Source organism: Mesoplodon bidens, assembly GCF_964165515.1.
Source record: "Mesoplodon bidens genome assembly, chromosome: 12".
Lineage (NCBI taxonomy): Eukaryota > Metazoa > Chordata > Mammalia > Artiodactyla > Ziphiidae > Mesoplodon > Mesoplodon bidens.
The window spans coordinates 63,720,252-63,742,643 of NC_138168.1; the positions used below are offsets into that span (position 1 = coordinate 63,720,252).

The window sequence follows — 22,392 nt, forward strand, 5'->3', positions numbered from 1 at the left end:
GCCATAATAAAGTACCACAGACAGGCTTAAACAACAGAAATTTATTTTCTCATTCTGGAGGCTAGAAGTGTCAGCATGATTGATTTCTTCTGAGGGCCTCTCTCCTTGGCTTGTAGATAGCCATCTTCCTCTGTGTCTTCACATGGTCTCCCCTCTGTGCATGTCTGTGTCCTAATCTGCTTTCTTATAAGAACACCAGTCATATTGGATTAGGGCCCACCTTAATGACCTCATTTTACTTCTTTAAAACCCTATCTCCAAATGCACTCACATTCTCAGGTATGGAGTTACGACTTCAGTGTATGAATTTCAGGGACATAATTCAGCTCATAAGAGAACTGAAATGTATTGTTTAGGAAAATAACTAACATATTACATAAATAAAATTGTTGGGAGTCTTAAGCAGAACAGAGTAAAAGATACGTGTTATAATAAAAGTGGTAATGAATTCAGACTTATTGTAGGTGATAAGGCTCAGAAATTGTATAAAAAATAAGAGCAGAAGAGTTAATCATGGAGAATCTCTCCATGGAGACTGGAGGTGAGGACCACTGGGGGCATCTTGGAATGGGCTGCCACAGTGAGAGTGTGTGTGTGTGTGTGTGTTACGTCATCATGAAGTTGATAACGTAAATTATATCATTAAATGAGGAAGGGTCAAAAGTTTCTCTCTGGACCATTTACATTCGTCAAGGTATAAATAGATAGATTTCTTTAAAGTATATTTGAGCATTGGTCTTTCTTAGAATTGGGTTGTTTGCATCAAATGAGCATCACAAATATTTTATGCAGAAGAAAGAAAAATTACAGTTAAAAAGTACATCAAAACTATGATATAAAACGTATATGCATTAAAGAAATCCAGAGTGAAAAAGTAATCAGAGCTGGGTATGGATGTAGTAAATGACACTTTTTAAAGTGAATTCACTGCTGCAATGTTAAATTTTAAGAAAAATCATTCTAAGACAAGTAAGCAAAGTTGTCACAGAGAAAAATATCAGCTAGTATATTAATATACGTATTTTTTAGTTGATCTCCAGGAAAAATTTGAAAATAAAAACTAACAATTTCTTTCAAAAATTTTAGAACATACCAATGCAACAAAAGATTATGATGTGGTATCTTACAATGATTAGATATTAATCATGTTTATAAAAATTATATTCACTTGTTTGGGGTATTAGCCTAATAGGTATATTTAGTCATAAATTATTAAAGGGAATCCTTTTGTGGTGTTAATATAACAGAAAGCAAATTGAAATATTTTATTTTTCCTTGGGTGGAAGAATTACAAGAAAGATACTCAAGGACTATTTGCCTATTGATTTGTATTAAAAGTTTTCAATACTATAGTCCATTGTTATTTAATACTTTAGAGCAGGGGACAGCAATGTTTTTCTGTAAAAGTAATAAATATTTTCACCCTTTTTAGCCATGTGGTCTCTATCACATCTACTCCATTCCACAATCGTAGCATGAAAACAACCATCAAAAATACTAAACAAGCAAACATGACTGTGTTCAATAAAACTTCAGGTATGGAGACTGAATTTTGAATTTCAAATAATTTTCATGTGTCACAAAAATGTCTTCTTTTTATTTTCTTTTTCAAACCTTTATAAACATAAAATCCTTTCTTAGCTCATGCAAAAACAGAATAACAGGCCAGATTTGATAAATGTCTATTTTAAATCCACCCTGTTAGCTTGCTTACAGGTTGACAAGATAGGCAAAGCACAAAATAGGCAGGAAATCACCACTGAAAAGCACATAAAAATCATTAAGGCTCTTGAGCAGATTCCTAGATGTAAGCCCAGCTGCCTTCTGGGATACCTTAGTGCTAGATATCAAGCCACACCCAACTGGCTGAGGTTGAGTTCATTGATTTTCTAACTGAAATATGCAGAGTGGCTGAACTGTTGGAAAATATATGCACTTTGTACAATCAGAGGTGATATAATTTCAGCAATAAATACATCACATCACAGTTGGTTTTTCTCTGATAGTCCTATATCATTGTAATAGCTAACATATATAGAGGGCTTTCCATGAGCTGGGAACTTGTCTAAGCACTTTAACTGCAGTAACTTATTTAATTCTCACCAAAAAAACCTAACAGGTGGGTATAATTGTTGTTCTCATTTTACAGATTTTACCTTTCAAATTTTTTTCACTATTTATCTGGCTTATATTGTTGTGTGTGTGTGTGTGTGTGTATTTGTCTAAACAAAAGAAAAAGTGTATTAGTAATTCACTGATATGAAAGACCATGACCACTATTATCAAAATCCCAGACCCATTCTTCTTTTCACATCCACTTAAATGATCTGAAGTAAAAGAGAGAAAATGTAAATATTCTACCAGCCTAATGAGTACACAATAGGTATGACAACTATGAGCATTACTCTCAGTGCCTGTGCCGTGAGGTCTGAGAAAGCATTTGGGGCACTGTCCTTCTCATATAACCTTCCAAACAGAGTTACTGTCAAGATAGGTCCAGATAGTGGCTTCTGGCTGCACAAGCGTCCGTCACTTGACACCTATTTAAAACACAGGGAAGTTGACTGAGAATAACTTTCAGTTATACAACCTCACAACATACTCTTAAAATTCAGTACGACTGGATGAAGGAACAGTAAAAATAATGGCCAGATTCCATTCCATCTTAAATATATGAAATGGTACAGAGTATAAGAAAAATTGGAGCTATGGAATTGACACTGATTCATTTATTATTGAAATGCCCATAATCTATATCTTATCATTTACTCTGAGAGAGCATCTGATGAGTTAATAAACATAAAACAATGGATTTGAGAATAAATAAGAGAGAAATCTTGTTCTCTCCAACAAGAAAAAGACTCCTCCAAAGGGTCATGCGGGCTTGACTAATGGGGTTATGGGCTGAGCCTCTATCATCCCTGACACTCACTCACCACAGCTTCCCTACCTGCCCATCGTCCCCAACTCCCCACAGCAACTGTTTGGATGAGGAGAGGGGAGTGAGAGTGGGACCTGCAGGAAAAGTCAGTAGGAGAATGTGGCTGGACAGAGCACTTGTGCAGTAATAAATTATTTCTTGCATATTAACAACAACAACAAAAAGGTTTTGCTTTCTTGCCAATTCAGCGACTGTCCAATTCTCTCTCAGCTTTTCCTTCTTTCCTTTTCTCTGATGGTCACACAGTGTCCTAGGCCATCCCTTCCCAGTGATACAAGAGGTGGGACTGGTCCTGAAACTCTTCTTGAGTCTTCTTTCTACTTGACAGACCTTAAACACCCCAGCCCACTCCCTGAAGTCCCCACAATAAGATATATTTCTTTATTCTCAAGGACAAGCTCATTTTTCTCTAAGGGAATTTTAGACAAGAGATCCCATGTCCTCAGTGTCCTTGGTGAGCCCTAAGGACAATTTTACCCTTTCCAAATGAAGATTTTCATGATATGTGTAAGCACTTGGGCAGGTTTTCTATTCAAAAGATGCTTCCTCTTACATAAAATGAGTTGGCAATATTAAGCAAAAAATCGTACCTGAAATTCTCCAGGTGCAAGCTGAATTTCACTCAGCAGCACCTCAGGGAAGACATACTGGGTTTCAAAAGTGCCACTGAGGGAGAACATGTCAAACCTGGTGGAAGCAGTTTCAACTGAATCACCACAAGTGTGTAAGTCCGTTGTTTTACACTTCAACAGAGTACAAATCTAGGAACGTAAAAACAAAACAATAAGTCTTAGGAAAGCCAGTTGAAACATTCTCTTGACCTAGAAAAAAGTGCCTATGCCCCTTTGTTTATAATGTTTGTTAGAGTATTACTTCCTCATTAGATTTAATCTGGTTCGTTGCTGAATACTATTGCAACTAGTAATAAAAATAAAGGACTTCAGACCCTAGTGCTTTCTGCAGTTCACTGTAAACAGATTAAACCACATAAAGAAATAATCAGATCCTTGGTCTACAGTCATGAACATTTATACTCTAATTGTTTTCAAGTTAGCCATGTTTTTAATAATCAAAACTGTCTGATTATTTTTAAAAAGTTTAGACACTAGTTTAATTTCTACCTTAGTACCTATTTCTAACAATGAAGAAACTTTAAATTTGATCTAGAGACAACTCTTGTGATCTGGAAAAGTCACATACCTTATACCTGAGCAGGATAATGATAACAGCTCTCGTTATTCTATGTAGTTATACTATACTACACTACACTACATAGCTATTTGCATGTAAATTTAAGTGTATGAATCACCTCACCATGCAGATGCAAAGTCCCCAAAAGGAAGATCCATCTTCATTTAACTCCATCTGTACTGTATCTTCAAAGCTTTACTCCAAGCCACCTTTATTTCTTGCTTGACTAAAGCAATAGCCCCTAAATGGTCTCCCTGCTTCCACTTTTGAAGTTGGAGAGCAAGCATTTTAGGGCAAGTGTGTCAAGATGGGATACAAATAACTTTCAGACAAAGGTAAAATGAAGGCATGCTTCAATTTTGTTCCCTTGCAATCCTACTAAAACCAACTTTATTATTATTTTTTTTGGAAGATCTAAACCCACAAGATTAGGAGAACAGGAGGATAGATTATGGCACAAGTTTAGAAGTTGGGGTGTTGATGCAAAAATGATAACTGAGGAAGCAACCCAAGTGCCCACCAACAGACTATTGGATTAAGAAGATGAGGTACAGGGCTTCCCTGGTGGTGCAGTGGTTGAGAATCTGCCTGCCAATGCAGGGGGCAGGGGTTTGAGCCCTGGTCTGGGAAGATCCCACATGCCACGGAACAACTAGGCCCATGAGCCACAACTACTGAGCCTGCGTGTCTGGAGCCTGTGCTCTGCAACAAGAGAGTCCGCAATAGTGAGAGGCCCATGCACCGCAATGAAGAGTGGCCCTCACTTGCCGCAATTAGAGAAAGCCCTCACACAGAAATGAAGACCCAACGTAGCCAAAAATAAATAAATAAATAAATAAATAAATAAATAAATAAATAAATAAATAAATAAAGATGAGGTACATATATACAATGGAATATTACTAAGCCATAAAAAAGAATGAAATATTACCATTTGCAGCAATGTGGATGGACCTAGAGAATATTATACTTAGTGCAATAAGTCAGACAGAGAATGTGGAAGCTAAAAAATGATACAGGGCTTCCCTGGTGGTGCAGTGGTTGAGAGTCCGCCTGTCGATGCAAGGGACACGGGAGGATCCCACATGCTGTGGAGCAGCTGTGCCCGTGAGCCATGGCCACTGAGCCTGTGCATCCAGAGCCTGTGCTCCACAACGGGAGAGGCCACAACAGTGAGAGGCCCGTGTACCGCAAAAAAAAAAAAAAAAAAAAAAATTGATACAAATGAATGTGTAAAAAAAACCAAAACTGAAACAGGCTCATAGATATAGAAAACAAAGTTGTGGTTACCAAAGGGAAGAAGGAAGGTGTGAGAAACAAATTAAGGGTATGAGATTAACAGATACACATTACTATACATAAAGTAGATAAGCAACAAAGGTATACTGTATAGCACAGGGAATTATATCTATTATCTTGTAACAACCTATAATGGAATATAATCTGCAAAAATACTGAATCACTACGTCATACACCTGAAACTAACACTATATTATAAATCAACTAAAGTTCAATTTAAAAAAAGGTAACTGATTTAACAGACCTAAGAAAGCCAAGTTCTGAACTAGCTGTGGGGAAAGCTAAGAATCAACCTATCTAAACTTTTGAGAATACTCAAAAGTTTCCATCCCTGGAAGCACTAGTTACCTCAGGAGCTGGGAGTAAATCGGGGTGCTTGAAGAAAGGAAAATTTGTGGGAAGTTGTTAAGAATGCCTCAATACTGAGTCCCCACCCATGGATGGGCAACTACCCTTTCCTTGTTCCAGTAAAAGGTGGAATACTTATTTTCAGAGAGGGTAAAGCAGACGATGTTTAGATGGAGGTTTTGAAAGACATATTTGAAGGGGATTCCTTGAATGAATCAAACTGAATGGTAAAACCATCTCCTTCCACCCTGCAAGGTCATTTTCCTCACTTGACTCTCTAAATGCTGCCAAAAAAGGCATTTATCCTTCAGGAATAAGGTTGACAGATAAATTACAGGACAGGAGTCCCAGTTAAATCTGAAGTTCAGATAAACTAAAAAAACTAAAACCAGTTTTTAGTATAAATATGTCCCAACTATTGCATGGACATACTTATTTTTTTTTAATTTGCTGTTTATCTGAATTTGAATTTACCTGGGCATCCTGTGTTTTTATTTGTTTAATTATTCAGGAAGGGAAATAGAAGAATTTTGAAACCTGGAAAACCTAATCATCCCAAAGGGAAGTCTCTAAAGACACTTATCTCAGGGATTCCCCTAATCAAAAGCCCAGCTAGACCATCCCTCTGTGAAGCTTAAAATTGGCAAGTATCACCCACATGCTCAGAACTTTTAGTCAGTTTTGGTAACCCTAAAAAGTCACCATATCCATGAAGAAAGCTTCTAAATTTAGAATTTTAAATTCGAAAACCTGTCTGGCACCAGTGGCTTAGCTAGGGGATCACTGTCCAGCAATAATAACAGAGGACTTCGTTTCACTTGACAGCACTAACCAACCTCCCAACACCAAGAAGAGACCTACTGCTAATCCGCTCAAGTGGAACCAAGACTCTGGGACAGGCAGAGAAGTAGACAAGACTGAGAGGGAAGGATGGAAAAGAGGGAGGAAGAGCTGAGAGACTGTATCTTGTGTTTTAACCAGCTTTTTAAACTTAAAACTAGATCACAAAATAATTTAAAAAAATCACAGTTTTTTAATTTTAAAAATATGGCAATATAATACCATATATATATATACCACATATATAATGCAATATATGTCAATATGCTGCATAATATATGATATTTATATGGCAATAAATATTCTTCTACAACATAATTTTTTAAACTTATTTCCAATCATTGGACATTTTGTACCTGTGGTTTTATACCATTTTTTCCCCTTTCTTCTAGCACCTCAGAGCACTGATAAAGAATATTGATTCTGCCAATATTTTCATCCTTTCCTTTCTTGTTGCTCTTTCCCTTAGGCCTATATTTCTCTCATCTATTGGGAGAACAAAAAACAAAAAAAGAATGGGCCTCTCTGTCTAGCTTCTACCTTGTTTCCTTTCTTCCTGTATCAGACAAGATTTTTGCAAAAGAAATATTCACTCGCTCTTTCAATATCTCACTTCCCTTTGACTTTTCAACCCACTGTAATCTGTCTTTCACTCTATCATTATGAGCCCAGAAGATTCCACCAAAATTATACTCATTCATTCAATAATGGTAAACATTGCACAAATACACTTCACAATTTCCTCCTTCTGAGAGTCTCTGCTTCCTTTCCTTCCATGAGAGTTCTCTTTAAGTTCTCCTTTATTTCTCAAACATAGTTGCATGTTTCTATTCTTCTGTTTATTTCCTGCCCAAACACAGGAGTTTCAAAAGCTTCCACCTTTAACTCACTGTTCTTCACTGTTTTAGTCAGCTTTTGCAATTCACTCTTGTGGGTTTACCACCACCTTTTTCCTGCTGGTTCTCAAAACAATATTTCTAAATCTCGTATCTCCCTAAAGTATCAGACCCATATATTCAACAGCCTATTGGATGGCTCCAACTGAATGTCCCCAGAGTAATTAAAAACCAGCACGTCCAAAGCTGAATTGAACATCTTCCCCACTCCCATCCAATTTGCTCCTCCTCTTGAATCCTGATCTGTCAAAGCATCACATTTCATCCAGCCACTCTTGCCAGACACCTGGTATTCTAGACCCTTCATTCTGCTTTCCTGTTCCATGTCAAATTAGCTACTAAGTTTAGTTTTCTAAATATTTCTTGACTCCATACCCTGCTTTTATTCCTACGAACATAATTTTGGTTCAGGTCTTAATAGGACTATTTTAATAATCTAACTAGTCATTTTGTCCTATGTTCCATGATCCGTAGTGCAACCAAAACAATCTACTCAAAAACAGATGTGATCACATCATTCCCCTGCTGAACACCTTCCAACAAAAACCTATCACTGATGGAATGAAGTCCACATCTTAGGAATGAGAGGTAAGATCCTGCAGGATGTGGTCCTGCCTCTACGCTTATCTTCCAACCATCCTTGCTTCTTATGCTACATTTTAGTGACAGTCAGCTGCTTGCTTGTCTCTGCATACCCTGCTTTTTGACATATCCACCCCCCTGCTCAGGCTCTTAACCCCACCTAGAATTCCCTCCCACTTTTTTTCACCTGGATAGATAGCATAAGTTCAAGCAGCATGTCTTCAGAAACTTCCCTGGATCCCCAAATTAGGCTAAGTGCAGCTCCTTAGTATTTCTATAGCAAAATATGCCTTTGTTCTATCACATGCCAACCTGTACTGAAATTATGTTCATCTGTCTTTCTCCCCTACTAAATTCCTCAAGAGGAGGGTCCATACTTATTCATCTTCACCACATTAGCACCAAATATATGCCTGATATGTATTTTGCACTCGATAAATATTTGTCAAAATGAACAAGCTGTGGTAGAGGTGCTTATCATACAGCAAACAAAATGCTACACAGTGGACATGGTTCCAGCACTCAAAAGGCTTCCACTCTCAAACAAGTATGCACATAATTTGACATGATATGTCTTTGAAAAAGTTAAGCATAGGATATATGGGAGTATATAAAGGAGTTACCTAACCCAGCTAGGGAGTGGGGGTGTCAGAGAAGCCACCTTGGTGGAGATAACACCTGTAAAGCACTATGAGTGCTGAGTAGCTGGGGGTCATCAAAGATTAAAACAAAAAAACAAGCAAAAAAAATTGTTCAAACATCCGGAGTTTCTACAGATGCTGACACACTGTAGATGGGAAAAATCTCAATACGATAGAAGCCCAGGGTACATGGGGGTAGAAGTGAGACATGAGGACAGAGAGTAGGAAAAAGCACGTGTTAAGACTTCCTGAGTCCTTTATGTTAAGGAATTTGATTTGCCAATTAGAAAACAGTGAGGAATTTTAAGCAAGTGAGGGAAATAATCAGAAATGGTGTTCCATGATTTTTGTAATTATAGTGTAAAGAATGAACTGGATAGAACTGAAACTATTAATGGGAAGCCTTCTTAGGAGGAGACTGCAATAATCTGGGTGAGATAGGATGGAGACCAGATCAAGGAAAAGAAGAGCAGAATGAGAGAAACATGGAAGCAGCTTGTTCTTAAGGGTTCCATCTCAACTGGCTATAATAGCTCCCCCTTTATGTTGAGGGCTGTGAGATGTCTCAATCTTTGCAGCTATCCTACTGTACATCACAGAGGTCAGCTCTATATGTCTCCGGGACATACTCAGTCTGAAGCTTCTTATAAAACAAGATAGGCATTAGTGACCGTAAATGGGAAATGCCTTAATAAGTTCAGGCAGAAAATATTAGATGTTAATTATTCATTAAAATTATCTGTAATTTGATTAATATATCATTTTAAACACTGGGACTGCAAGTAAATGTTCTGCCTTTTCCCAACCAGTTTAAAATTGGACTGACATCTAAGATTGCAAGTTTTAGCAAGTAAAAATTCAGGATACCCAATAAATTGGAATTTCAAATAAATAACCAATTTTCAGTATACACATGTCCCGCAAAGTGGGACATACTTATAATGAAAGTAATTCATTGTTTATCTGAAATTCAAATTTAACTGGGTGTCCTGTTTTATCCAGTAATTCCCCTGCCACCAAAACAATCATTACCTGTAAATAATAGCTCCCTTCCACAGTATGTAGTCCATCAAATGCCCCTAGTACATAAACTTCATCTGATCTCTTCTCAGACATCTTGTAACTTAGATGACAGCAGAGATCTTTCTGACAAACTGTGTAATTTCCTGTGATGTCTTTGAGCTCCAAGAAGGTGAATTCATCAAAAAAGATGATGCCCTTAAATTCCTGGCTTCCCATTGAGGGGGCTTCTATACCACTCGCATAAGAAGTCCAATTCACTACTGCTGTGGGGTGTGGGTGGGAGGCCAGTTGTGAGAGGAGGAGTTTTCCCTCCTCTGTCTTCATATCATAATGAAATATTCTTGGAGAATCAGGTGCGTAGATGCCACTTCCTGGAAATTGGAAATGACATTTAAAACAGTAAAGCAAAAAGCGGTTGCATAGTTGTTATTGTTATTCTAAACTCATATTAACATTTTAGTTTCTCTAAGCTATATATTTCATTAATTTCAGTAAAATATGTTGATAAGGACAGATAGGTGAGATGAAATCCAATAGAGTATGTCACCAAGAAGCCAAGAAGAGAGAGTTTCATGTAAGAAGTAGTAAATTTTGAAAAAAACAATAAGAGTGTACATTCAAGTTGAATAAAGCTAAATCAATTTATGAAACAATTTAGGTTGAGATTGATTCTACAGCGTGTCACCAGCTAGATGTACAACAATTAAGAGTTGGAAAACATTGTATTAAGGAGTACATGTTAGCTAGAAAGAACATGATTTTTTTTCCTTTTTTGATTACATCAAAATCCTAAAGATGACACGTTACCTGTCATGTTCTTTGAGGGGTAATGTAGATTGGATGCAAGGAAGTTGACTCCCATGCCCATAGCCCAAGCTGAGTGGAATTCAATAGCTGACAAATGTGGCAAAACATTCATCCAAGCTGTCGGGAAGAGTATGGTGTCCACATGGAAATCTTTCACCAGAGTCACAGCAGGATCATGGAAGAGAATATCAAAGCACGTGAATATGCCAAACTTTCCAAAGGTGGTGTTGAAAGTCATGACCTCAGGTTCCTTGGGGGCATTGAACTGATCTTCACCCAAGAATAGATTTTGCTGCAATAAACAGAAGATGATGGGGGGGGGGAATCTCTTTTAAGAAGTTGGCCCAGATATCACTGCATCTAAAAAAGTGCAAGCTCACATCTATTAAACAGTGCCAATCTCATCTACCACCACTGTCTCTGCAGGGAAAGAGTGTTAGAAAATCAAAGATCACTATGCTGATAGGATTACTATGCCTTTGGTTTAATTTCCACATTTGATAGATCTGTAGAAGGGAATCCTTATCTATTAAGACCTTCTCGAATGTTAGAGACATAGGAGTGAAACAGATAACTTCTATTTGCCAAGAACACATAATTTTCTGTGGACAAAGAAATTTCTTGCCTCCTTTCTCTTTAAAACCAAGTCTATCTGGTAAGGTTTTTCATTTTAGCCTTGACCCTTTGCCAGGGCATGTCATTAAAAGGACAAAGTCCAAAAGGCAACATTTTATTTCAAAACAGGTAGCTTCTACTGATTATCACATACTCCTAATGACACATTCCTATGTTCCTTAATGTACAGGAAACCTCCCTTTTCTAGGAATTTACCACAAATAATCATTACTTTCTATGCTTTGTCTCTCCTCTGCTTTCAAAGTAAGCTTTTTATTATGAACAATGGTGATTTTTTTCCCTTCTTGTCCACTTTATTTTGGTAAGCAATTCAGTAGTTGAATTATCTGCAAATGACTTTTACCTTATGGTAGCGGGCCACCAGTTTCCCCTCAGAATCAAACACCACATCAGTGTTGTATTGGTAACGACCATCAGGGGGACACTGAGGGTCACTTGTATTGCATGGCTTCTTGTCCCCAATGTTTGCCACGATGTAGATGGAGTTGTCCTTGGCCAGACAGCTGAGCCTTTTTTGCACTGGGGTGTGGCCAAATCTGGTATGTGTTCATTGGAAGAGGAAAAAAAATCAAACTTAGCATTTAATTAAATTCAGAATGATAGTTGCCTGAACTTATGTGATATACACAAAAATAAATTCTAAATAGCATAGATAGAAGGGAAGGATTAAAACAAGAAAAGACTTCAGAGGAAGTCCATGCTTGTGGGAATTTGGTTCTAGGAAACTATTCTAGGATAAGACTCCAGGTCATGTATATTCTTATGGCATTTATCATCATCTATAATCATAGATTCATTTATGTGCTCATCTTGTATGTCACATCTTATAGATATTTGGGGGCAAAGACACACATCTCCTGTTCACCGAACACATGCCTGAAAGAAAAGAGGTATTAAAAAATATTTTGAATGAAAGAACAACATTTTGGAAGTAGGATGATTGTGGAAAGATGGCAGAGTAGGAAGTGCCAGGAATCCATCTCTCTACCTAGATAAAACTTGCCTACAAGAATCTAGCTGACATAATTATTTTGGAAATCTGGAGTCTACTCAAAGACATGAAACTTCCAGGGAAATGCTTGGAAGGTAAATTGCAGTCTCTAATTATAGAGAAAGAAAGTCGAATGATGGTTGCCAAGGGCTGAAGGGAGGGTGAAGTCGGGAGTTATTGTGTTTTTTCCCCAGTTGCATTGAGATAGAAGTGGTATATAACACTGTATAAGTTTAAGATGTAAAATGTGATGATTTGATACATGTATATATTGAGAAGTGCTTACCACAATGTGATTATCCTTCACCTCACAGAATTACAATTTTATTGTTGTTATGGTGAGAACATTTAAAATCTACTCCCAAAGCAACTTTCAAATATACAATACAGTATTGTTAACTATAGTCACCATGCTGTACATTAGATCTGAGAACTTACTATAAGAAAATTTGGTGTCATCTGCTGGCAATATAAGCAAAACCATAGCAATCATCCACAAAACATATCATTGAAAAAGACCAACAAGGATAGGAAACTGCATCTTAAAAAATTATTATCTCAGTGCATTTATATAAAAAAATGACTATTTGATAATTTTCCCCCCTTGTGTGCTTCAAGTCATATCTGAAATGCAGATATAAATACAATACATTGGACCACTTGAAGCATATTTATCCCATGTCTTTTCAAATCACCTGAAGTGGTGGAATAGATACATGAAATAGAAGCTTACTGTTCTGGATTTCTAAAACAGTCCCGATTGCATATTTTCCTCCTGTCTGTATTAATCTTGAAAGTGCGTCATATATTTTAATACATTTCCATTTAAACTACATTTTTCAGACTGTTTGCTATACCCAGAAAAGCTCCAAAATTCTTTGTTAGATTTGGAGTTTAAAAAATGCATTTTGCTTATGTGAGCCTGAAATCTGCTTCTCACTTAATCCTTAATATTTGCTGAGCCCTTAAGGTATGCAGACCTCTGTCCTAGGGCTACTGGGAACAGAAAAAGGAGGTGAAACAGAAGAATTAAATGTATTTTCTAAGACTGCTTTCAAAGTGTTCAATCTCAAAATATAATACAAGTCATCAATTATTGAAGAAGACATTTACTAACCTTAAAAATGTTATGAAATATTCAAAAAATATTTGTTGGGTCCTAGCACTACACAAAGCACCATGTTAGATATGTAGGCATCTGGGGAAAGGACATTCTAGGTAGAGCTGTCCAAGTGCACAGTGTGGGAGATACAGTGTAAAATATGACTGGTGCACTTCAAAATCCTCTAATCTTACTGGAGAAAATGTGTATGCACACAAAACCCTGAAACAACAGTACAAAATAATATGCAATCAAGTATCAAAATTCTTTTCATTCAAGCTAGCTAATTAGGCAAGTATTTTTTTTTAACTTATTGAACTAATGACTGACTCTTTAATCTGCAGGCCACATCACCTTTATCAGAGGTGCAGACATTCGCTGCATTAAAGGATGTCCCTTATACAAGAATTCCTACTCATTCCCATAGTGGAGTACCCAGTACATAGGAAATAGTCAAGGAAAAATAGCTGAATAAGTAAATTCATCTTTGAGTTAGGTTCCTAGACACAGTTTGTCTCTCAAGAAATCTACAAGGTTTCTTCTGTGAGGCAATGAAAGCTTGTAAGTCATATTGTTCCTCTCAGCCTCCCAGGAACTCTCAGAACTGTACTGTATGTTCAATTGTAATTGTCAGCCCACTACCATGCTGCCTTGTAACAACTACTTCCTGTAATTTATTCAGGTAGCTTCTACTTTGTTTTTGCATCTAAACTGTTGTGTTTTTTAATTATATAAGATTTTGTAAGAAGCCTCAGATCTTTCTGGAAGCATGTGAAGTATAAATGCTAAATAAATAAATAAAATTAAAAAGAGAAATAACGAGGGCCTGTTCCCATAACACCTAGGCTAAGTGGTGATGCAGACCCCCCCTCCAAAAGGTTGGTGACTTTGAGAAAAGAAAGCAATCAACTCTGGATATGTCAAACATACTCAACAAGGCATGGTATCTGGTTGTATGTGAGGGGTAAAGGAGCTGGACTCCTCTCTTCCTTTCTCATCCTACATTCAATCTTTGAGCAAACCCTGTCAGAGCTACCTTCAGACTTTATTCAGAATCTGGTCATTTCTTAATATCCAAACTTCTACCATCTTTATCCAAACACCATAATCCCTCTGCCTAGATTATCGCCATAGCTTTTTAACTGTCCCCTGCATCTTTACTGACCTACTTTCTGGAGACTATTCTCCATGAGGCTGCTAGAGTGATCCTTATAAAACTGAAGTAAGAGCACATCATTTCTCTGTCCAAAACTCTCCAATGGCTGCTTTCTCACTCAAGTACCAAAGTAATTATTATGGTCCACGAAGCCTTATGTGATCAGGGCTTTCCTACCTGTCTGCCTTTCTGCCTCCATCTCCTATTTTTCTCCCTCTCCCTCACATCATTTAAACCACACTAAACTTATTATTAGTTGACTATAGGTGCATGGGTTTAATCTCTGGGCTTTCTATCCTCTTCCATTGATCTATATTTCTGGTTTTGTGCTAGTACCATATTGTCTTGTTACTGTAGCTTTGTAGTATAGTCTGAAGTCCAGGAGACCGATTCCTCCAGCTCCGTTTTTTTCCCTCAAGACCACTTTGGCTATTTGGGGTCTTTTGTGTCTCCATACAAATTTTAAGATATTTTGTTCTAGTTCTGTAAAAAATACCATTGTTAATTTGTTAGGGATTGCATTGAACCTGTAGATTGCTTTGGGTAGTATAGTCATTTTCACAATATTGATGCTTCCAATCCAAGAACATGGTATATCTCTCCATCTGTTGGTATCATCTTTAATTTCTTTCATCAGTGTCTTATAGTTTTCTGCCTACAGGTCTTTTGTCTCCTTAGGTAGGTTTATTCCTAGGTATTTTATTCTTTTTGTTGCAATGGTAAATGGGAGTGTTTCCGTAATTTCTCTTTCAGATTTCTCATCATTAGTGTATAGGAATGCAAGAGATTTCTGTGCATTAATTTTGTGTCCTGTAACATTACCAAATTCATTGATTAGCTCTAGTAGTTTTCTGACAGCATCTTTAGGATTCTCTATGTATAGTATCATGTCATCTGCAAACAGTGACAGTTTTACTTCTTCTTTTCCAGTTCGTATTCCTTTTATTTCTTTTTCTTCTCTGATTGCCATGGCTAGGACTTCCAAAACTATGTTGAATAATAGTGGTGAGAGTGGACATCCTTGTCTTCTTCCTGATCTTAGAGGAAATGCTTTCAATTTTTCACCATTGAGAATGATGTTTGCTGTGGGTTTGTCATATATGGCCTTTATTATGTTGAGGTAGGTTCCCTCTATGCCCACTTTCTGGAGAGTTTTTTTATCATAAATTGGTGTTGAATTTTGTCAAAAGCTTTTTCTGCATCGATGGAGATGATCGAATGATTTTTATTCTTCAATTTGTTAATATGGTGTATCACACTGATTGATTTGCGTATATTGAAGAATCCTTGCATCCCTGGGATAAACCCCACTTGATCATGGTGTATGATCCTTTTAATGTGTTGTTGGATTCTGTTTGCTAGTATTTTGTTGAGGATTTTTGCATCTATATTCATGAGTGATATTGGTCTGTAGTTTTCTTTTTTTCTAGTATCTTTGTCTGGTTTTGGTATCAGAGTGATGGTGGCCTCATAAAATGAGTTTGGGAGTGTTCCTTCCTCTGCAGTTTTTTGGAAGAGTTTGAGAAGGATGGGTGTCAGCTCTTCTCTAAATGTTTGATAGAATTCACCTGTGAAGGCATCTGGTCCTGGACTTTTGTTTGTTGGAAGATTTTTAATCACAGTTTCAATTTCATTACTTGTGACTGGTCTGTTCATATTTAGTATTTCTTCTTGGTTCAATCTTGGGAGGTTATACCTTTCTAAGAATTTGTCCATTTCTTCCAGGTTGTCCATTTTATTGGCATAGAGTTGCTTGTAGCAGTCTCTTAGTATGCTTTGTATTTCTGTGGTGTCTGTTGTAAATTCTCCTTTTTCATTTCTAATTTTATTGATTTGAGTCTTCTCTCTCTCTTTTTCTTTCATTCTTTTTTTTTTTTTTTTTTTTTTTTGTGGTACACGGGCCTCTCACTGTTGTGGCCTCTCCTGTTACAGAGCACAGGCTCTGGACACGCAGGCTCAGCGGCCATGTCTCACGGGCCCAGCCATTCTGCGGCATGTTGGATCTTCCTGGACCGGGGCACGAACCCGTGTCCCCTGCATTGGCAGGCGGACTCTCAACCACTGCACCAACAGGGAAGCCCCTCTCTCTCTTTTTCTTGATGAGTCTGGCTAATGGTTTATCAATTTTGTTTATCTTCCCAAAGAACCAGCTTTTAGTTTTATTGAAATTTGCTATTGTTTTCTTTGTTCCTATTTCATTTATTTCTGCTCTGATCTTTATGATTTCTTTCCCTCTGCTAACTTTGGGTTTTGTTTGTTCTTCTTTCTCTAGTTTCTTTAGGTGTAAGGTTAGATTGTTTGAGATTTTTCTTGTTTCTTGAGGTAGGCATGTATTGCTATAAACTTCCCTCTTAGAACTGCTTTTGCTGCATCCCATAGGTTTTGGATCATCGTGTTTTCATTGTCATTTGTCTCTAGGTATTTTTTGATTTCCTCTTTGATTTCTTCAGTGACCTCTTGGTTATTTAGTAGCGTATTGTTTAGCCTCCATGTTTTTGTGTTTTTTACGTTTTTTTCACTGGAATTGATTCCTAATCTCATAGCATTGTGGTAAGAAAAGATGCTTGATATGATTTCAGTTTTCTTAAGTTTACTGAGGCTTGATTTGTGAACCAAGATGTGATCTATTCTGGAGAATGTTCCATGCGCACTTGAAACAAAGTGTAATCTGGATGGATTGTCCTATAAATATCAATTAAATCTATGTGGTCTATTGTGTCATTTAAAGCTTCTGTTTCCTTATTTATTTTCATTTTGGATGATCTGTCCATTGGTGTAAGTGAGGTGTTAAAGTCCTCCACTATTATTGTGTTACTGTCAATTTCCTCTTTTATAGCTGTTAGCAGTTGCCTTATGTATTGAAGTGCTCCTATATTGGGTGCATATATATTTATAATTGTTATATCTTCTTCTTGGATTGATCCCTTGATGATTATGTAGTGTCCTTCCTTGTCTCTTATAACATTCTTTATTTTAAAGTCTATTTTATCTGATATGAGTATTGCTACTCCAGCTTCCTTTTGATTTCCATTTGCATGGAATATCTTTTTCCATCCTCTCACTTTTACCCTGTATGTGTCCCTAGGTCTGATGTGGGTCTTTTGTAGACAGCATATATATGGGTCTTGTTATTTTATCCATTCAGCAGCCTGTGTCTTTTGATTGAAGCATTTAATCCATTCACGTTTAAGGTAATTATCGATATGCATGTTCCTATGACCATTTTCTTAATTGTTTTGGGTTTTTTTTTGTAGGTCCTTTTCTTCTCTTGTGCTTCCCACTTAGAGAAGTTCCTTTAGAATTTGTTGTAGAGCTGGTTTGGTGGTGCTGAATTCTCTTAGCGTTTGCTTGTCTGTAAAGCTTTTGATTTCTCCATTGAATCTGAATGAGATCCTTGCTGAGTAGAGTAATCTTGGTTGTAGATTCTTCCCTTTCATCACTTTAAGTATATCATGCCACTCCCTTCTGGCTTGTAGAGTTTCTGCTGAGAAATCAGCTGTTAATCTTATGGGAGTTCCCTTGAATGTTATTTGTCGTTTTTCCCTTGCTGCTTTGAATAATTTTTCTTTGTCTTTAATTTTTGCCAATTTGATTATTATGTGTCTCGGCATGTTTCTCCTTGGGTTTGTCCTGTATGGGACTCACTGTGCTTCCTGGACTTGGGTGGCTATTTCCTTTCCCATGTTAGGGAAGTTTCTGACTATAATCTCTTCAAATATTTTCTCGGGTCCTTTCTCTCTCTCTTCTCCTTCTGGGACCCCTAAAATGCGAATGTTGTTGCGTTTAATGTTGTCCCAGAGGTCTCTTAGGCTGTCTTTATTTCTTTTCATTCTTTTTTCTTTATTCTGTTCCTCAGCAGTGAATTCCACCATTCTGTCTTCCAGGTTACTTATCCGTTCCTCTGCCTCAGTTATTCTGCTATTGATTCCTTCTAGTGTAGTTTTCATTTCAGTTATTGTATTGTTCATCTCTGTTTGTTTGTTCTTTAATTCTTCTAGGTCTTTGTTAAACATTTCTTGCATCTTCCTGATCTTTGCCTCCATTCTTTTTCCGAGGCCTGGATCATCTTCACTATCATTATTCTGAATTCTTTTTCTGGAAGGTTGCCTATCTCCACTTCATTTAGCTGTTTTTCTGGGGTTTTATCTTGTTCCTTCATCTGGTACATAGCCCTCTGCCTTTTCATCTTGTCTACCTTTCTGTGTATGTGGTTTTTGTTCCACAGGCTGCAGGATTGTAGTTCTTCTTGCTTCTGCTGTCTGCCTTCTGGTGGATGAGGCTATCTAAGAGGCTCGTGCAAGTTTCCTGATGGGAGGGACTGGTGGTGTGTAGATCTAGGTGTTGCTCTGGTGGGCAGAGCTCAGTAAAACTTTAATCCGTTTGACTGCTGATGGGTGGGGCTGGGTTCCCTCCCTGTTGGTTGTTTGGCCTGAGGCAACCCAACACCGGAGCCTACCTGGGCTCTTTGGTGGGGCTAATGGTGGACTCTGGGAGAGCTCATGCCAAGGAGTATTCCCAGAACTTCTTCTGCCAGTGTCCTTGTCCTTACAGTGAGCCACAGTCAACCCCTGCCTGTGCAGGAGATCCTCCAACACTAGCAGGTAGGTCTGGTTCAGTCTCCCCTGTGGTCACTGCTCTTTCCCCTGGGTCCTGATGCGCACACAATTTTGTGTGTGTCCTCCAAGAGTGGAGTCTCTGTTTCCCCCAGTCCTGTCAAAGTCCTGCAATCAAATCCCACCAGCCTTCAAAGACTGATTCTCTAGGAATTCCTCCTCCTGTTGCTGGACCTCCAGGTTGGGAAGCCTGATGTGGAGCCCAGAACCTTCACTCCAGTGGGTGGACTTCTGTGATATAAGTGTTCTCCACCCAGCAGTTATGGGATTTTATTTTACTGTTATTGTGCCCTTCCTACCATCTCATTGTGGCTTCTCCTTTGTCTTTGGATGTGGAGTATCTTTTTACATGGGTTCCAGCGTCTTCCTATTGATAATTGTCCATCAGCTAGTAGTGATTCTGGTGTTCTCACAAGAGGGAGTGAGAGCATGTCTTTCTACTCCGCCATCTTGGTTCCTCTTTCTCCTGCCAGACTTCTTGAAATGGAAAAATGGAACACCCTGGTGGGTATTTTCAGAAGGCCCTAGGAAATTTGGTTCTAGGGAAAGGTCATTCAGAAACAAATGAAATCAATTCAAAATGGAAGTCATAATGGTGCTTGCCCTTTAGAATCTGAAGCTCTGGTATAAGACATGGTTAAATAAGAAAAATTTATGATGTAATGAAATATAAGGTAGTTCATTAAGATAAATAATATTGAACTTTGTCAAAATCAAGGTGTCTCTATAAGCAGATATAGTTGTTTGTGTGGTTTTGAGAGCAGTTCCAAAAGAGGAACTCCTACAATTTTGGCAATAATACATTTGGAAAGAAGTGAGCTAACTGATGTGATTCTCTAAAGTGTTGTACCCAGTTTGTATTGTTTTGCTTATATTAAAAATAATAGTGCTACTTTTATCAGACTCCATATTTCTTATTCTAGACTTGATGTCAAACACTTACACAGTTCTGCTATATCACCTCCTAGGTTATCAGCTTAAGCTTGAAGAATTTCATATATATTAACCTCATCCAGCTATCTTATTAATGTGAAAGGAAACATTTTAATCTTAAACTGACATGTGACTCTGTCTCACTATTTTCTCACTTAGTTTTAAAAGTACAGACCTACATAGGGAAACAATTTTCTGTTTACTGGCAAGGAGTCAGAAGAGGTGAGTTTGGATATGGTTCTTCCTCTAGCCAACCACCCTGTGGCCCTAAGTTATGCTGTCGTCTCCAGATCATTCCCCCAGTGGAAATTCACATTGAATTTGATCATTTCTATGTTACGTTACAGCACTGACTTTTGTGATATCATAATTCATATTCATTTTCCTAATACACGTATCTGTAGGAGATGAAAAATTATAAAACTATCTTGAAACTTAGAGTCAATAGTAAATCTTATACAGTGATCTTCTACAAAGTTTTCCCAGGTAAAGTAAGTTCATGTTCATGGTTAAATTTTCCACAATATGTTTCTTTACCTGTCGGGATTATTACAAGGGATCCAGTTCACTTGAGGGTCTGGGATATCCTCCAAGTATGGGTAGATAGATTCCCTGTTGAAGTTAAAGCCGTAAATACCATCTTCTGGAGTCACAATAATATGTGCACCCTGTTAAAAATGGAGCTGACTCAAAATATTTCTCAAATAAGCAAACAGTCAAAAAGGGGGCCTGCAAGAGGACCTGAGTGGCTGAAGAACAAACATTCAGGTTCTTTTTTCCACCTTATTCTTTTGCTTTCTATATTTTTATAATTTATTCTCTTTGCCCAACCACTTTCATTTTCTAATCCCACAGTAATCATTTCTATGTAACTTTTTCATCCTTTCACGGCTGTTAATATTTTTCCAGGCTATTCTTAGGCTCAACCACGCACTGTGGTTGTTAACTATAAACCTAACTCTTTCCTGGACAAGCCCTCTCCTTGACCTTTGGCCAATTATTTTGCCTGAGTGTGTCAGGATTGATTTATCACTCTCTCCTCCGCCCAGCCTTTCCTGCCTCGTACCCTGCAAATGTGATTCCTGCTTCTCAGAAGGGAGCTCTGACACAGTTACCTGAAGGGTGCCAGGCCTACAGGTACAACGTGAGCTCACCTGGGCGCCTTCAGTAGGAGGGCCATCCTGGAAGCTGCTGTGTGGCCTTTAAGGAAATAGTTGGACTAAGGTGAAAAAGAACCTCAGAATTCTTAATAACCTTCTAATTAATTAATTTATTTATTTGATTGTGCTGGGTCTTAGTTGCAGCAGGCAGGCTCCTTAGTTGCAGCTCACCGGCTCCTTAGTTGTGGCATTTGAACTCTTAGATGCGGCATGCATGTGGGATCTAGTTCCCTGACCAGGGATCGAACACAGGCCCCCTGCATTGGGAGCTTGGAGTCTTAACCACTGCACTACCAAGGAAGTCCCCTTAATAACCTTTTTAAATCTTTGCATGTAGAAGAATGTATGTTGATAGATATATGTCATATGTATATATCCATGACTTTCATCAGACTTTATATATCCCTTGTTTACCTGATCTACAAATAGCTTATTTCAATTATATTCGTCCAAACCACACACTTAAACTTAACCCTTCATTCAACTCAAGGACTTACTATGCATTAACATATGTACTTTTGTCTTGTAATTAGAATGAAGTATGAAGTATATAAGACACACTGTATATAATACACAATGCAATTTACGTTTAATTGTCTTGGTGTTATGAACTAACCTAAAAACCTACAAACTCTTAAGAGCGCAAAAGCACACCAAGGCCACAAACACTCTAAGAATAGCAACTGATCCCTCACCCATCTGTCCTTCACCCTCCATCTGTAGCAGAAAAGAGCAACAAAACTGTTGAATTTATAGCAAGTTCCTCAAAAGTTTGTTGCCACTTAATAACCAGCCATTCTTTTCAAAACGTTGCTCTCACTACAAGGGAAGCATGTAATAGTGTCTTTGCTCTCATAACTAGGAGCAGGGAGGACTCTGTAAAAGAAGGTCTTGGCTACCCTGACACATATGTCATTCAAAAGTGTAATTGACCCTGACAGTGATTCTGTCTCCTAAGACCCCACCCTTTTCTCTACATAGAAGCCAGCACACTTGAGAAATGGTACCTGCTTTGATGCTGATGCGATTGCTCCTTCCAAAAGATCCAGATTTTGGTGCATTAATAGCAAGGCCTCTTCATGGGACACCGGTATCAGGGTGGCATTAGGCAATATCACTGCATGCTCATAAACAGCTGCAGTAAACGTATCCAGAGAGCTGGCTTTTAAGACACAGAAAAAGAAAATTGCCACATAATCCAGCAACTGAGACATAGTCATGCTGAAGTCCAAC

At 37.8% G+C, this 22,392-nt stretch overlaps 1 protein-coding gene across 1 annotated transcript; it reads right to left on the reverse strand.

Annotated features, from left to right (window-relative positions):
- Positions 1-1,567: 1,567 nt before the first annotated feature.
- On the reverse strand, positions 1,568-22,380 carry VNN1 (vanin 1). Its single transcript, XM_081251133.1, has 7 exons — positions 22,167-22,380; positions 20,537-20,667; positions 11,548-11,740; positions 10,569-10,860; positions 9,771-10,132; positions 3,532-3,702; positions 1,568-2,540 (listed from the first exon to the last, which is right to left on the reverse strand). Exons 1-7 carry the CDS (start codon positions 22,377-22,379, stop codon positions 2,358-2,360), a joined length of 1,545 nt encoding a protein of 514 aa, XP_081107259.1. The 5' UTR covers position 22,380; the 3' UTR covers positions 1,568-2,357.
- Positions 22,381-22,392: the final 12 nt, after the last annotated feature.